The sequence below is a fragment of the Desmodus rotundus genome, chromosome 12 (genome assembly GCF_022682495.2).
Source record: "Desmodus rotundus isolate HL8 chromosome 12, HLdesRot8A.1, whole genome shotgun sequence".
NCBI classification, from domain to species: Eukaryota; Metazoa; Chordata; class Mammalia; order Chiroptera; family Phyllostomidae; genus Desmodus; species Desmodus rotundus.
In genome coordinates this window covers 65,473,460-65,491,673 of record NC_071398.1, presented here as the reverse complement: position 1 = coordinate 65,491,673, position 18,214 = coordinate 65,473,460, and the positions used below count along the sequence as shown (strand labels likewise).

At 44.6% G+C, this 18,214-nt stretch overlaps 1 protein-coding gene across 1 annotated transcript in view; it reads left to right on the top strand.

Annotated features, from left to right (window-relative positions):
- Positions 1–847: 847 nt before the first annotated feature.
- The window catches only part of CD58 (CD58 molecule), a 53,135-nt gene continuing 35,768 nt past the window's right edge, over positions 848–18,214 (top strand). Inside the window, exon 1 of the mRNA XM_024570643.3 lies at positions 848–992. Coding sequence (XP_024426411.2) covers positions 917–992 — 76 coding nt within the window. The 5' untranslated portion in view covers positions 848–916. The remainder of the gene's footprint in view (positions 993–18,214) is intronic.

The following is an 18,214-nucleotide window of genomic DNA, read 5'->3' as shown; positions in this document are numbered from 1 at the left end:
TGGGAGAGTTTCCTTAACTCCCTCCCTGGGCAATTCTGCCGCCTCTCTCCCAGAGAAAAAGGGGGCGGCCGGGGGGCTGACGCAGCGGCCGGTTCGGGGGGTGACCCGCTCTGGGAGCCGGCGGACTTGAGGGGCGGCACCGTCAACCGAAAGCTAGCAGCTATCGGGCGGGAGTCCCGAGCGTCTGCCCCGCCCAAGGGGCAGAGCTTTTTGCGGGCCTAACACTAGGCCAACGGATCCGACCCCTCAGCCCGAGGGGATCCGCGGCTGAAGGGAGGGAGCAAAGAGGGAAACGGAGGGGGGAAGCCACGGGGAGGAAATTCTAGCCGCCCCCCCCCCCGAAGGGACCACTGGGACTGGGGGTCAGGCTGCAGGAGAAGGTGGCGCGCGCTTGAACGAGCAGAGAATGGAGTCCGAGGTGCTGCTCCGGGAACCCCACTCATCCCAGCAGCGCTCTGGCAGCCCCCGTGTCCTTTTAACACCCGAGGGAAGCGTGGCTTCAGGAGGCCGCGTGTCCCGGGCAGGAAAAGCGGGCTCGGCGCGGCGGCGGCTGCCAGGAAGCGCTGCAGGATGAAGCTCTTCAGAGCCTCCCTGCCCCGCGGCAGAGCTCTGACGTTCCTTCAGGGCCCAGCACAGCGGCAAGCATCTTAGGGGGTGGCGAACGCCCCGCTGTAGAACCACCTCCGTCCCGCTCCCAGGCCAAGGGACAGTTCTAGAGCGCACGCGCGAGGCCGCGCATGCGCGAGGGGGGAACTCCGCCCCGTGCTGTGGCAGACGCGGTGGGCCGACGCCATGGGACAGACGGAGGGGGCGTGGCGTGAAGGGGGCGTGGCGTTTAGGGGGCGGGGCGAGGGAGGTCCTGGCGGGAAGCCTGTGGCTGCTACGGCGCCGCAGGCATTTGCGCTCCGGAGGGGCCATGGGCACGGTCAAGGTCTCCGGGCGGACCGCAGTAGCAGCGGTAATCAACCTGGCCATCCTCCTGCTCCAGTTTGGTGAGTGGCGGCCTTCCCAGGAGTCCCCGCGGGGACTAGGCGGCGCTGGGGTGTCCGAGGTCCCAGGACTTTGGGGCCGGATGGAAGGGTGTGGCCCGAAGCGACTGCAAGTTGGGTTCGGGTTGGGGGAAGGGTGACAGCGGGTAAAAACGCCGCGAGCGAACCTTGTCTGGGAGAGAGAGTGGTCACTGCATCTGCAGGTCCCCCTTGGGTGGGCCGGCAGCAACTGGGACGTCAGGCGCCGGGATCGCGTTTGGGAAGGAGACGGAAAGACTCCAGCGCGTTCACCCCAGCCTGCGCTGCCTCCTTCCTTTCCCTGGAGTTCTTTTTAAGCCCCACCGCCCCCCATCGCGGTTCCCCTTCCCACCGAGTGTTCCCCGGAAGGGTGTGCCTTTTTCTCAGACTACAGTCTGAGTCCCTTGTGCCGGGGCAGGAGAGACCGACCCACCTGCCCAACAACTGGTTTTGCCGAGGCCACCGCTCCTCTCCCCGCGGCGTCGGCGGGCTGGCCCCGCGGAGGTGGGCCGGGGGGAGGGCGGAAAGAAGTGTCCGTAGGCGAAGGTCTTGCAGAAGGAGTCCTCAGTAGGGCGGCAGGTGCGCCTTTCCTCCTGCTTCAATGCGTAAAAGAAGTTCCTGCCGTGTGTCTAGAGCTGCCCCCATCCCTGTCACCATTCTTCTAATCGTCACAGCAGCCCAGGAACGTTGGTTTCATTGCGCCCATTTCTATCTCCCCACCCTCAGAAACCCTTCCACACACACATCCCGAGTCAAGTGATGGCCAGACCCCTGGAGCATAGTAATAACCCCCTTAACTAGCTTTTCTCTATTCCTTGGGGTTTCCCATCGGGGTCCCCTTAGCACTTCCTACCAGATCAACCTTCCGTCTCCATTCTGCATTCAGCATTGACGGTGTGCCTGACAGGTACCTTCTTCCCCGTCTCCGGAGTACAGCCTAGGGGGAGGGGCCGAACTCTGCTCAAAGTACCTCCTTGATAAGACACAGAATTAAATGTAAGAGAGGTTACACGTGATGCGTTTAATGTGCGTGGGGTATGCGGCGGGAGAGGGCAAAGAAGTGTCCTTAGGTGATGGCCTCACTTCACATACCTTTTGTGAAACGGACTTCATGAAAGGGAGAGCATTTGACTGTGGCCTCTGGGGACAGGTGGTTTGTGGACATGATGTGGGGCAAGATTCCAGGAGGAGGAGAGCAGGTAAGAAAGACAGGGCCACCCAGTGTACAGGGGGAGATAGGGCAACACAGAATCATTTGGTGTCACTGCAGAGGAAGTGTGTCCACTCGAGCTGGAGCCCTAGGTGTCCCCTTTGGGAGTTTGGATTCTCTTCTCCAGGCAAAGGAGAAGTCTTCTGGAGCCTGTCAGGCCCAGAACCAGGCCCTTAGGAAGAAAACTCTGGCGGGAGCGGAGAGGAGAGACTGCGGTTGAGAGGAACTGAGGGCAGAGACCATCACAGGGCACAAGGAGCTGGGAGGCTTTCACAAGCCAGGGTCTACAGGACAGGGGGAGAGACCCGTACAGAGCTGATCTCTCCCCAGTTCCAGAACGCACCTTCGGTGACCGTTGTCTGAACCCATGGTCCCCTCAACTGGAAACCCAGTTTACTCAAGTCCCATATCTTCCAGCAAGATGTTCGGAACAGTTCCATCAAGGTGGCATCTGCCACCTAGTTCATGTATTCATTCAGAGGTCATGTCATTTAGCAGGCACGAATGTCACCTGCTCTGAATAGGCCATGCCCTGACAGAGCCGAATGGATGGTGTACCCCACAGAAGGTGAGCCCTTTGGGGTGCAGCCTGCCTCACTAGGGGAGCTGCCTGCCAGTGACTGACAGCACCAGTTCTAGAGTCAGATGCCAGGCTTCAGACCCCGGATCCACCCCTCACCTGAGTTATAACTTCTTTAAAGTTACCACCCTTCTGTGTGCCTCAGTATCTTTGCCTTTGATGAGAGAGAGAAGGAGAACCACCCACGTGAGAGAAGGGATAATAACAGTATCTACTTCATAGAATGATGGTGAACATCAGTCATTCAATAAATACTTCATTGAGGGTCAGCCTTGGGTCAGACACTGTACCAGGGCCTGAGGATGCAGCACGGAGCAGACTCCTTCCTGCCTTTGGGAAGCTTATGTTACAGTGGGGGAGACGGTAAGTAACTGAACAAGTAACTGTGTAGATATGGGGTTCATTTACTCATTGGTAATGCAGAAGGGGAGGGGAAGTGGTTAAGATTTCCTTTTAAGTGTTAAAAACTTGGGAACATTTAAAATGTTTAGAAGAGCTGCCAAAAATAGTCCAGTGAACATTTTGTCACACTTGGTTTACTTCTCTTTTTTGGTACCTACATGCATATACTTAACATTTGTTTATGCTAAACCATTTGAGGGTTGCAGCTCCTCCCAATATTTCATCATGTGTCTTCTAGGAAGACCGTTGTCTCGTCATAGAGCCCAGAAGCCAAAGATGGCTCCCGCTGCATTTGGAAGTCACGCCTTTTTAATCCCCTTTAACCTAAAACTTGTTAACTTTTTTTTTGTATTTTGTAACATCACTGTTTTTGAAGGATTTGTTGTTTGATACAATGTCTCTCCATTTGGATTGTCTGTTTCCTCGTGTCTATGATTGGACACTTTCTGGGGCGGGAGTTTTTTGTAGTGCATCTTGGTGGTGGATGCAGCTCAGGTGTCTCATTACTGGAGATGTTAACTTCGGTTATTTGGTTCAGGTGAGGTTCATCAGCTTCCTTCATTGTAGAGGCACCTTTCCCCTTTGTAAGTAGTACATGATTTATTAAGGAACACTTTGAGATTGTGTGACTATACTGTTCTCCAACGATCTTTCCTGCAATGTTTTAGCATCCAGTGGCGATTCTTCCCTGAGTCCATTGTCACTAAAATATTTGTAGATGGCAATTTTCCATGCCTATTTTTCTTTATACATTATTGACATTCTTTTTTTTTTTAAGATTTTATTTTATTTTTAGACAGAAGTGATGGGAGGGAGAAAGAGAGGGAGAGAAAACATAAATGCGTGGTTGCCTCTCATGCGTCCCTAACTGGGGATCTGGCCTGCAACCCAGGCATGTGCCCTGACTAGGAATGGAACCGGTGACCCTTTGCTTCACAGGCCTGTCCTCAATCCACTGAGCTACACCAGCCAGGGTACGTTATTGACATTCTTCAGTAATGAAGAACTTCGGCACCTCCCTTTTTCATTTCCTTGGTTTATTATTAGTATGGACTCATGGATGTTTTCTAAGGTGGTATTCCTGCATTGTCCATTTTGATGTTCAGTGATCCCAGATTTGCAAGTGAGATCCTTTACAGGCTTTAGCTCCCTTTAGCCACATTTCTGAGAATTTTTGACCACTTCCTTTCTTTCTGGCACAGAAAGAAGTTCTGGGCTCCTTTCGTACTTTCCTGCCTCACCCTTGGAATGCTAGATTTCCTTGTCCCTTTTAGTGGGGGCAGTATTCAGAAACGCTCTGAGCATGCTCAAGGTACTGGACTCGTGGCTCCAGGCCCTGCCTGCTGCCCGAGCTCGGAAATAGTGTTTACGCAGAGTCGTGGGTTTATTGTGTTAGGCTAAGGCTAATCCTGTCATTTGATTCTTCTTCCTTCCCCTCTCTTCCATTTATGCGTCTCGCTGCTCCACCGTGAAAATATACTGAAACTTACCAGCCTAGGTATATTTTCGAAGTTTATGGGGAGATATACTGAAGCTTAGTAGCATCAATATATTTTCCTAATTTATGTTAAACACAAAATAGTTTCATAATTGCTATACTATTACCGCTACCAAGCACAAACATTACTAAATACAGTTGAAGATTTCTTTGCTGTCCTTTTTATTTTTCCATATATCCCACTGGATATGTACAGAATACTGGATTTTAAAGTTACTTGAATCAACCTTTTCTTTCTCTTCTGTGTGATTATGTTATCAATTTGTATATAGTTGCATTAATGGGTTCTGTTTATTCAACTTAAGGTTTTTCCGCCTTACTTTAATTTTTAAATATGTAATATACTAACATTCAAATCACAGCCATATAAAAAGATATGCTCAGAGAAATCCTATTGTCTCCCTCCACTCCCCACCCATAGTATATAATTTGTTTCTGTTTTGTCTTTCTTGTTTTTGTTTGCTGATATAAACCGATACATATGTTTATTTCTAAGTCCTTTTCTTAAACAGCAGGTAACATACACTGTGTATATATATATACACACACACACACACACACACACACACACACACACCCTTTTGTACCTTGCTTTTGTCGATTAACCATGTGTCTGGAAAATCATTCTCTGTCGCTTCATAGAAATCACCCTCATTCCTTTTGCACAGCTGCCTAGTGCCCCATGGGGCGGAGGTATGATACTTCATTTGGCCACTCTTGGGTGGTCGGTATTTTGTATACTGTGGGCAGGAGAGGGTCTCTTTAAAAGGGTGGCAGTGTAGACTTAAGAAAGCGAGAGAGCAGGCTTGGTGACCGATGGCGAACTAGTAACCCAGGCAGAGAGGATGGCAGCAAAGCTCTGTAAAAGGCTTCAAGCATTTAAGGAACTTCAAGGAGATAATTTTATCGGAAAGCATCAGGAAATGAAGTTGTAAAAGCAGTCAGGACTGGATCCTAGAGATGACGTTTTGTGGGCCCTTTAAAAACTGTGACGTTTTTACTCCCAGCAACATGGAAAGGTTTGGAGGGGTTTTGAACTGGAGTGAAATCGTGATGCCTGGAGTGTTTAAATGAATTATTCTGAGTGCTGGGTGAGAATAGTCTGTGGAGCCCAAGGAGCGAAGGAGCAGCACGGAGCGGTTCGGTTAGGTTGGGAGGCTGCGGCAACACTGCAGACAAGAATCAAGACTCTGGGGGCAGGTGAGAAGTGGGAGATACTGGGATGTGTTTTGAAGGTAGAGCAGGCAGGATTTTGGCACGGGATTGCGTCAGTGGGTTGTTGATTTGTGTACTGGGCAAGTAGCAAGTTCAAAAACAGGAACTGTTATTGTATTAGCTCTTTTTAGCCGAGCCTGCCCTATTCTGATGCTCTTTACCTTTTATGGATCCCTCTTCTTGTCAGCTGTCTCCCCAACTAGTGTTTGGTCCCTTGTATGCAGGAACCAAGGCATATACTACTTCATAAAAAAATTCCTTCCATTGAAAAAGGAATTCCTACCTTTTGCAACAGCATACATGGAAATGGAGAACATTATGCTAAGTGAAATAAGCCGGTTGGTGAAAGACAAACACCATATGATCTCCCCTCTAAGAGGAATCTAATGAGCAAAATAGAACCAGAGGCATGGAAACAGGGGCAGACCGAGAAAAATAGAACCAGGGGCAGACCGACAGTGACCAGAGGGCTGGGTGGAGGGGGATAGTGGTGGAAAGAAGGGGAAGGGCCTAGTCAGAGAACATGTATGGATGACCCACGGACATGGACAACAGTGTGGGAATGGACTGTGGGAGCGGCATGTGGGATGGGTGGAGGAGGGAAAAGAGGGAAAAATTGGGACAACTGTAAAATAATACCAACAAAAAATTAAAAACAAAAAAATTCCTTTAGGTATTGAAAAATCTAAACAATGAGATAATACCACATTTGTCAAGCGTATCTCCATTTTAACCCACGTTATGATGTGAGACTTGTTCATGAACTTTGCTGCAGTCCAGATTCAGGGAGTCTGTGTGGTGCGTTCCTGTCGGAAAATTACGCTCAGTCTTACAATGCGGTGTGAATCATGACAGCAGCCATGAATTAGGCACACGTTCTGTGCTGGGTGCTGTGCTTAGTAGGTTAGATTTTTGTTTTCATTTCATTGTCACATTGTTATGCTTTTTAGATTTTATTTCTTTATCTTTAGAGAGAGGGGAAGGGAGGGAGAAAGGGAGAGAAACGGGGAGAGAAACGTCGATGCACGAGAGAAACTTTGATCAGTTGCCTCTTGCACGCCCCCAACTGGGGACGTGGCCCACAACCCAAGCGTGTGCCCTGACTGGGAATTTAACCTGCGACCTTCTAGTTTGCAGGCTGGCGCTCAGTCCACTGAGCCACAGCAGTCAGGGCATCACACCGTTTTTTTAAAGGCAGGGACTATTAAAGAGAACAATGCTTAGGCTAAATACCTTGTTTCAAGTTCACACAGCAGGTATGGGTCCGAGTGTGCGAGAACCCAGGTGTCTGGCTCAGTTTCTGCTTCCCTGACCCAAGATAAGCGTCTGTTTGAGCCTTGGTGAAGCCATAGGCAGTCTCTTTATGTGACATGTACACATTGTCCAGTGTAATTTTGCTGAGGCATGTGAAATTACATAGGGCAGCACAGTGACCAGTCCCATTGGGCCGTATTCATATCATAGTCTACGGTAGGGGCGTGGGAAGACCTTTGGGCCCCAGAATTCAGAATGATAGTTATTTATGTACATTTTGCTCTAGTTACACTCTATATACACCCACACCTCACTCCTAAATACCTTTGCGTAATTCCGATAACATTATCATATTTACAAAAATAATAATCTCATAATATCCCCTAGCTTCTATCCTCACTCAGATTTCCTCACTTCTCACAAGAATGTCTTTTTGAAATAACAAAACAGGATCTAGTCAAATTTTACACGTTGCATTTGGTGCTATGTTTTTGGCGTAATTTTGATAGGTGTCTTTTAGAAATTTGAAAGAGACTTGGAACCACTTTTTAAGAACTAGATCTAGGAATCTGTGCCATTGCCCTCGGTCACACTAACGTTCCTTTAGCAAAAACAGGCTCCGAGGGGAAGTGTTGGTTTCTCTGTTTAAAAGCAACATCAGCCCCGATTGGCACAGGTGTTCTGTCTTTGATTTCTTCTCACTTGTTTCTTCTCCAGCAGAAAACTTTTTAAAGCTTGCCCTCGAGGGCACGGCTCCTTAGATTCTGCAGTGACAAATCACACTTTCTCAGGAAGGCAGGCGGAACCAGGACACCTGGCATTCCCTGCGCTCAGACAGATTGAGGTTTGAATGTGTGCAAGAGTGAGACCGAGACCCTGCCCAGCTAAGTGCCAGAAAACGTGTCAGCAGGGCCTCTTTGGAGGTGGCTTCTGTGTCATCTGCCAACCTCCAAGGAAAACGCCTGTCAGGTTCGTTATAGACCTGATGCTCTCCTTTGGCTTCTTCCCCTTGTCCCTTTGGCCTTCCACTTATCAGCTGCTGCTGGTGCCTAGGCTGGTGAGCTCTTAGCCTACGTCCCCGGGGCTCCAAAGGAAAACAGTGGGAGTGACGAGAAACCATGGCCCAGAATCACTGAAATAAATTCATGTCTGTCCTCTGCCCCCAGTTGGGAGCCATTAATCCAAAGGTCTATCCTTGGAATCATTGGCAAATATAGTTTCCACTACGGTCGGTTCCCTTTTCATGTTGCTGATGTTTTCTTTAGCCGTGCAGAAGCTTTTTAATTTGAGGAAGTCCCATTTGCTTATTCTTTCCTTTATGTCCCTTGCTGTAGGGGACATATCAGTGAAAATAATGCTGTGTGGAATATCTAAAATTTTCTTGCTTATGTTCTCCTCTAGGACTTTTATGGTGTCACAATTGTGTTTAAGTCTGTTATCCATCTTGAGCTTATTTTTGTGTATGGTGTAAGTTGGTGGTTGAGTTTCATTTTTTTGCATGTAGCTGACCAGATGTCCCAACACCACTTGTTGAAGAGGCAGTTTTTACTCCATTTTATGCTCCCGCCCCCTTTGTTGAATGTGAATTGACCATAGAGACATGGGTTTATCCTGAACTCTATTCTGTTCCATTGATCTACGTGTCTGTTCTTCTGCCAGGACCAGAGTGTTTTGAATACGGTGGCCTCGTAATATAGTTTGATATTGGGTATTGTGATCCCTCCTACTTTGTTCTTCTTTCTCAAAATTGCTGAGGCTATTTGGGGTCGTTTATGGTTCCATATAAATTTTTGAAATGTTTGTTCTATGTGAAATATGTCATGGGTATTTTAATAGGGATTGCATTGAATCTATAAATTGCTTTGGGTAGTATGGACATTTTGATGATGTTAACTCTTCCAGTTCATGAACATGGTATATGCTTCCGTTTGTTTGTGTCTTCCTTAATTTCTTTCTTCGGTGTTGTGTAGTTTTCTGAGCACAGGTCTTTTTACCTCCTTGGTTAGGTTTATTCTTCAGTACTTTATTTTTCTTCTGGCTATAGTAAATGGGATTGTTTTTCTTGATTTCTATTTCTGATAATTTGTTGTTGGTGTACAAAAATGCCTTCAATTTCTGAATATTGACTTTGTATCCAGCTGTTTTGCCAAATTCTCTTACTAGGTAGAGTAGTTTTTGGTGGAGTCTGTAGGGTTTTCTATGTACACTACATGTCATCCACAAACATTGACAGTTTTACTTCCTCCTTTCCAATTTGGATGCCTTTTATTTCTTTTTCTTGTCTGATCTCTGTGGCTAGAACTTTGATCTCCAAAATATATGAAGAACTCACATGACTCCACTCCAGGAAGACAAACAGCCCAATTAAAAAATGGGCAAAGGACCTGAACAGACACTTCTCCAAGGAGGACATACAGAGGGCCCAGAGACATATGAAAAGATGCTCAGCATCACTAGACATCAGAGAGATGCAAATTAAAACCACAATGAGAGACCACTTCACACCCATCAGAATGGCCATCATAAACAAATCAACAAACAGCGAGTGCTGGCGAGGTTGTGGGGAAAAGGGAACTGTAGTGCACTGTTGGTGGGAATGCAGACTGGCGCAGCCATTGTGGAAAACAGTATGGAATTTCCTCAAAAAACTAAAAATGGAACTGCCTTTTGACCTGGCAATTCAACTGCTGGGATTATACCTTAAGAATCCTGAAGCACCAATTCAAAAGAACCTATGCATCCCAGTGTTCATAGCAGCACAATTTACAATAGCCAAGTGCTGGAAACAGCCTAAGTGCCCCTCAGTAAATGAGTGGATCAAAAAAACGTGGTACAATGGAATACGATGCAGCAGAAAGAAAGAAGGAGCTCCTACCCTTCACAACAGCATGGATGGAACTGGAAAGCATTATGCTAAGTGAAATAAGCCAGGCGGTAAAAGAGAAATACAATATGATCTCACCTATAGGTGGAACCTAATAAAACAAACAAACAAGCCACCAAAATAGAACCAGAGACATGGAAATAAAGAACAAACTGACAGTGACCAGAGGGGAGGGGGGAGGGGGGATGGTGGGGGAAAGAAGGGGAGAGGTTGTCAAGGAACATGTATAAAGGACTCATGGACAAGGACAACGGCTAGGGCAGGTAGAATGTGGGAGGTGTGGGGGTGGGTAGGGCAGGGGGAGAGAAATGGGGTGAAAATGGGGACAACTGTAACTGAACAATTAAAACAAAATAAAACAAAACAAAGGTCTATCTTTTATGACCATCTATTCTATCAACCAAGTCTCCATCTGAGGGAACCAAATAATTTCAATAGGCTCGTTCTTAGGAAGTGAGCCCCTTTTGGTTCCTGGTGACAGTCACTTTCTTTTCATAGTATTTCCAGAATGTCTGTTGGGATTAGAGCCTGAACTTCAGTCAGGCTCGCTGGTGGCTTCTTGAACGTTTCCCCCACACAACAGTTAAAAACTGGGGAAAAATCAAGGTTAATATGCACATTCATCAAATATAAGAAATTCAGATTCATAAGAAAGTAATAAGGCTATGTCATAAATTAGTTGTAATAGTTAAGCTACTAAATGGACAATAAAAGGGATTATAAAGACATTTTTTAATGAAATGATCAATAGTGTATTGGAATACCTTGAATCAGACTTTAGAGAATACATTTAAAAAGACCGACAGAGTCTTAAATTGCTGTAGTGAGAACCTAGTTCCCCAAAGCAGGCTGTAGATCTCAGATATGTTCTAAGATAAGTACAGTCGAAGGCACACGGAGCTTTTGAGCGTGACGGGTTGCGGACATCTCGAAAGCACAGGCTGAGTCTTGCTGGCAAAGAGATTCTCTTTAATAACAGATTTCATTTAACCTCATACAGCCACCGCATTTTCACTTCAACATGTAGTTGATATAAATAAGAGATTTTGACATTCCCTTTTTCATACTTAATCTTCGGAGTCTGGTTACTGTTTTACACTCACATCTCACTTCGGACTGACCACCCCTTGTGCTCAGGAGCCACCTGCGGTTAGTGGCTACTGAAGTGGGCTGCCCCAGGAAGCAGCTTGGGAAGGGAGAAAGAACCAGAAAAGGAGAGTGTATTAGCATAACGGAAGACAGAAACGCTCAAAAGGAAGTCGATTCAGAGAATCAACTGAATTCTGGTTGTGCTCACCCAGGAGGCAAGGAGTAGCCTTGACGGCCGAGGGCACATGTGAGGCAGGTTCTGGGGGGTTTCTGGGACTGGGGGCCCAGGGCACACATTGCTTTCCGGGAGTCAGGTGGCTGCAGTTTCAGTCTGAAATAGACTGAGACAGCGAACAGTGCTGTTGTAGCTGAGAGCAGCGGATTTCTGCCTTTGGCAACTATGGAAACAGAAATTACTGACTGGGACTGGGTGGGGTGGAACCCACCTGGGAAGACCGAGGCAGCCCACGTGGTGGCTGCGGCGCAGGGTCGGAGCCGGACCCGCCTGCGTCCGGACCCCAGTTCTGTCCTGGACCAGCCGAGTGACTCAGGGAGCTTCCGAACTCTCCGAGCCCCAGGTTCCTCTCCGACCCGGTGCTTCTCACTCTTTGGAATGCTCTTCCCCATATTCCACGCCCCTCCCTCACTTTTTCTGGGCCCTGCTCACACACCAACTACGACCACCTGGCATATAATGTCAGCCCTCACTAGTACCCCTGCAGTACTCTGCCTCACTTTCTCAGTGGCACTTAACATCGCCCAACACAAAGATACTTCTCCATTTTTTGTGTTCCTGCCCCAGTCACTCTAACGAGGACTGCAGGAGGCCAGGGCTTAGTGTTGGTGTACCACGGTGCCCTGACTGCTTGTTGCCGGGCCGGGGACGCAGGATGGGCGCAGGATGTACACTATTGGGTGAGTGAACATGTGAATAATAAGTCCAACCTCATGGAGTTGTGTTGAAGAGCAAACGAATGAAGATCGATCGATCGATCTAACTTTTTAGAACAATTGCTTGGCACACAGTAAGCCCCAAAATGTAGTGAATGTTTGTGCTGCTGCCATGTTGTTAAATGTCCTCAAACTAGGTTAAAGAAACAAGTCTGCACTAAACTTCTTTATCATCTGCATATCTGGTGAGCATATTTCAACCCTGAAACGGGGCGTGGGGTCTGACGAACTGAGAATATTTGCGAGCTTACTAAGGCAGGCAGTTGACACCAGCACTGGCCTAGTCATTTGGGGAGCGTGGCCACTCTTGCGTACCTAAAGGGCTGTGCCTGTGTACAAACAGGGACTTTGTTTCCCAGACTGCCAGCCAGCTCTCTCGTCCTCCACGTGGGTGTCAGCTGAAAGTGAGATGTTATTTTTGAGAAGTGAGAGGGTCCAGATTTCCATCCCAAGTGACCACGTCTGCCTCAAGGTGCTGCTGTCTCCAGGCTCCATCCATGCTTCGACCAACCACCGTTATGACGTCATACATACCGGGGAAATCCCAAGCTTATATACATTTGGGTAATGAAACTTTTAGGGGATTTTTTCTTTGCATCAAGTAAGTTTTTACCTTAACTCCAACTATCTGTAGGCCATGAGAACTCTAAAATTGTTTTAGAGAGAGAAAGAAGTCTTTTAAAATCACATTCACTTCTAAGAGAAACCTTTTCTCCAGTCCTGGAAGAGTGCTTAGCTTGTCTCAAAAAAGGGGCACCAATACAAGTTGCATCTCCTTGAACTTCAGACAGGCTGTTAACTGGGACTGGGGGCGACACCCCTGAGTGGGAACAGGCTTCTCAGGTGCGGTGCCCTGAGCCCCACCGCACCTGATGGGTGATACCTTGTTCAGCTTGCAGGGGAACAGGAGACAAAGGGATCGTCTCAAAAGGAAGAGCAGTGGGGCAGGAGTCGGGGATGAGGAGCCAGCAGACCCTCCAGTCTGGCTCTGGCGCTGGAGGCACGTGGGGAAAGAAAGGGGCCTGTTTTGACCACATCTGAGGGGTCCCAGGCCATTGATTCTTCAGCTCCAGTTAAACATCTGTATGTCTCCCTGAAGTCACGGGCCTTCGGCCAGGTTCCACAGCAGTTTGGGGTGGCATGGAACTCACGGTCTGGGGCAGCTCAGATTTGCTATTCTATCAGGAAGCCCTGACTTTGGGACTCCATTTAAAGTGTATTTTAATCAGTTTTGTTAATTCACTTAACAAATACTTACTGAGTTTCCCTAAGACTTATTTGATGGCTCCTTGGATGGATGGATGGATGGATGGACGGATGGATTTGCTCTGGCTTTTCTCCCTCCCTGCATTCAAGTCCCTCTTGTCCCCTTTCCCCCTCACTTTTTCACATCTCACTTTTTTTTTTTTACTTTTTAAATTAAATTTATTGGGCTGACACTGGTTAATAAAATCATATAGGTTTCAGGTGCACAATTCTTTAGCACATTATCTGTATGTTGTATTGTGTGTTCACCACCCCAAGTCAAGTCTCCTTCCATCACCATTTATCCCCCCTCTACCAGCTTCTACCCCCAGCCCCATTCCCTCGGGTAATCACCATACTGTTGCCTGTGTCTATGAGTTTTTGTTTTGTTTTTGTTTAATCCCTTCACCTTTTCCACCCAGCCCCACAACACACCTGCCTCTAACAGCCTTCAGTCTGTTCTCTACCTATGATTCTGTTTCTGTTTTGTTTGTAAGTTTATTTTGTTCATTAGATTCCACATATGACTGAAATTATGTGGTACTTGTCTTTCTCCATCCATGCTGTTGCAAAGGGAAAGACTTCCTTCTTTTTTATGGCTGAATAGTATTCCACTGTGTAAATGTACCACAGCTTTTTGATCCACTCATCTACTGATGGACTTGGGCTGCTTTCAAATCTTGGCTATTGTAAATAATGCTGCAGTGAACATAGGGTGCATACAGTCTTTCAAGTTAGTGTTTTGGGTTTCTTTGGATATACACTTAGAAATGGAACTGCTGGGTTTTAAGGTAATTTTATTTTTTATCTTTTGTGGCAACTCCATACTGTTTTCCACAGTGGCTGTACCAATCAGCATTCCCTTTTCTCCACATCCTAGCCAGCACTTGTCTGTTGATTTATGGCTGATAGCTATTCTGACACATGTAAGGTGATATCTCATTGTGGTTTTAATTTGTATTTCTCTGATATTAGTGACACTGAGCATCTTTTCCTTTGTCTATTGAGCAATTATGTCCTCTTTGGAGAAATGTCTCTTCAGGTCCTTTGCCTATTTTTAATTGGATAGTTTGGGGGGCTTTTTGGTGTTGAGTTGTATAAGTTTTTTTAATAAATTTTGGAGGTTAACCCCTTATTACATGTATCATTGGCAAATATGTTCTCCTATCCAGTGGGGTGTCTTTTCATTTTGTTGATGGTTTCCTTTGCTGTGCAAAAACTTTATAGTTTGATGTAGTCCCATTTATTTTTTCTTTTGTTTCCTTTGCCTGAGGGCATGTATCAAAAAAAAAAACATTGCTACAAGAAATGACTGCCTAAGTTTTTTTGTAGGATTGTTATTGTTTTGAGTCTGACATTTAAGTCTTTCATTCATTTCAAGTTTATTTTTGTGTGTGATGTAAGAAGATGGTCTAGTTTCCTTTTTTTTTTGCATGTACCTGTCCAATTTTCCCAACACCATTTATTGAATACACTGTCTTTAGCCCATTCTCTGTTTTTGCTTCCTTTGTCAAATATTAATCGACCATGAAGGCATGGGTTTATTTCTGGGCTCTTTATTCTGTTCCATTGATATATATGTTTGCTTTTATGTCAATACCATGCAGTTTTGATTACTGTGGCCTTGTAGTATAGTTTGATATTAGGTAGTGTGATTCCTCCAACTTCGTTCTTCTCAAGATTGCTGTGACAATTTGAGATCTTTTGCAGTTCCATATACATTTTTGGAATATTCTAGCTCTGTGAAATACGTCATTGATATCTTGAGAGGAATTGCATTGAATTTATAGATTGCTTTGACTGGTATGGACATTTTAATGATGTGAATTCTTCCTATCCATGAACACAGTATGTGCTTCCACTTATTGGTATCTTCTTCAATTTCTTTCTTCAGTGCCATGTAATTTTGTAAGTACAGGTCTTTTACATTCTTGGTTAAATTTATTCCTAGGTATTGTGTTCTTTTTGAAGCAGTCATGAATGGGATTGTATTCTTAATTTCCCTTTCTAATAGTTCATTATTGGTGCATAAAAATGCAACTGTTTTCTGGTATTAATTCTGTATCCTGCTTCTTGACTGAATTCTTTTATCAGTTCTAGTAGTTTCGTGGTGGAATCTTTGGGATTCTCTGTGTACAGCATTATTTCATCTGCAATAATGACAGTTTTACTGTTTCCTTTCCAATTTGGTTGCCTTTTATTTCTTCTTGTCCAATTGCTGTGGCTCGGATATCCAGTACTATGTTGAATAAGAGAGGTGAAAGCAGACACCCCTGTCTTGTTCCCAGTCTTAAGGAAAACACGGAAAACACTGACAGTTTTTGCCCACCACGTATGACATTGGCCACAGATCTGTCATATGTGGCCTTTATTACGTTGAGGTATATTCCCTCTGTTTCCACTTTGCTGAGAGGTTTTATCATAAATGGGTGCTGGATTTTTATCAAATGCTTTTTGTGCATCTATTGATGTGATCATGTGGTTTTTATTCTTTGTTTTACTTATGTGGTGTATCACATTTATTGATTTCCAGATATTGTAACAACCTTGCAACCCTGGAATAAATCCCACTTGATCATGGTGTATGATCTTTTTAATGTATTGCTGGATCCGGTTTGGTAATATTTTAAAATTTTGATTGATTTTAGAGAGAAAGAGAGGGAAGCAGAGAGAGAGAGGGAGATTGAGAGAGAGGTTGGTTTGTTGTTACATTTTGTTTTTATGCATTATTGGTTTGCTCTTTCATGTACCCTGACTGGGGATCAAACCCACAACCTTGGCATATAAGTACGATGCTCTAACCAGCTGAGCCAATGACCCTGTGCCTGTAATATTTTGTTGAGGATTTTAGCATCTATGTTCATCAAGGATGTTGGCCTATAATTTTATTCCTTTGTGGTGTCTTTTTCTGGTTTTAGAATCAGGATAATGCTGTTCTCTTAAAATGAGCTTGGGAATCTTCCGTTCTCTTGAATTTTTGGAATAGTTTGAGAAAGATAGGCGTTAGTTCTTCTTTGAACATTTGGTGAAATTCACCTGTAAAGTCCGGTCCAGGACTTTTGTTCGTTGTGAGTTTTTTGATTCCTGCTTCAGTTTCATTGATTGTACTCTGTTTATTCAGATTTTCTGATCTTCCTGATTTAGTTTTGGAAGATTGTATGATTCCAGGAATTTATCCATTTCATCCAGACTGTCCAATTTGTTGTCATTTTTCTCACAATCCTTTGTAAAAAAATATTTTCTTTCAATTCTTTGTATTTCTTTTGTGTCAGTTGTTACTTCTCTTTCATTTCTGACTTTATGTATTTGGGTCCTCACTGTTGTTTTCCTTGGTGAGTCTGGTTAAAGGTTTGTCAAACTTGTTTATCTTTTCAGAGGACTAGCTCTTATCTTCATTGATCTTTTGTAATGTTTTTACAGACTCTATTTTGTTTATTTCCGCTCTGATCTTTATTATTTCCTATCTTTAATTCACTTTGGGCTTTGCTTGTTCTGTTTTTTAAGTGAAAATTTAGATTTTTTCTTGCTTCTTGAGGTAGGCCTGTAATGCTATGAGTTTCCTTCTTGGGACTGATTTCCCTGCATCCCACAGATTTTAGGCTGTTGTGGTCTCATTTTTGTTTGTTTCAAGGTATCTTTTAATTTCTTCCTTGATCTCATTGTTAGCCCATTCATTGTTCAGTAATAGGTTATTTAGCCTCTATGTCTTTGTATATTTTTCAGTCTTTTTCTTGTGATTAATTTTCAGTTTCATACCATTATGGTCAGAGAAGATGCTTGATGTGATTTCATTCTTCTTAAATTTATTGAAACTTGTTTTGTGTCCTAAAACCTGGTGTCTCTGGAAAAGGTTCCATGTGCACTTGAAAAGCATGTGTATTCTGTTGCTTTGGGAGGAAATACTCTGAAGATTTCAATTAGATTCATTTGATCTAGTGTGTCGTTCAAGCCCACTGTTTCCTTATTGATTTTCTTTTTGGAAGATCGATCTATTGATGTCACTAGGGTGTTAAAATCCCCTACTATGACTGTGTTACTGTCAGTCTCTTCCTTCATGTCCATCAAAATTTGCTTTACATACGTAGGTGTTCCTGTGTCGGGTGCATAAGTGTTTATAGAGGTTATATTCTCTTAATAGATTGATCTTTTATCATTATTTAGTGTCCTTCTTTGTCTCTTACATAGCCTTGGTTTTAAAGTTTATGATGTCAGATATAAATATTGCTACCCAAGCTTTTTTTTTTCCATTTTCATGAAATATCTTTTTTCATCCCTTTTAGTCTGTGTGTCTCGTTCACTCTGAGATGGGTCTATGGTAGACGGCGTACAGATGGGTCTTGTTCTGTTATCCATTCAGCTACTCTGTGTCTTTTGATTGGAGCATTTAAGCCATTTACATTTAAAGTGATTGTTGATAGGTACATATTTATTGCCGTTGCATTCTTTTTTAAAATAATTCCCAAATTAATGTATTTTTAAGTATAAGTATTTTTAAGTATATTTTATTTTTTACACTATTATGGTCATCCCATTTTTTTCTCGCCTTTATCCCCCTCCACCCTGTACCCCTCTTCCCTCCAACATCCCCCCCCCGCCCCTTAGTTCATGCGCATGGGTCGTACTTATAAGTTCTTTGGCTTCTCCATTTCCTATGGTATCCTTAACCTCCCCTGTCTATTTTATGCTTACCAATTATGCTTCTTATTCCCTGTACCTTTTCTCCCATTCTTCCCCCTTCCCCTTCCTACTGATAACCCTCCATGTGATCTCCATTTCTGTGATTCTGTTCCTGTTCTAATTGTTTGCTTAGTTTTTCTTTTTGAGGTTCAATTATTGATAGTTGTGAGTTTGTTGTCATTTTACTGTTCATAGTTTTGAT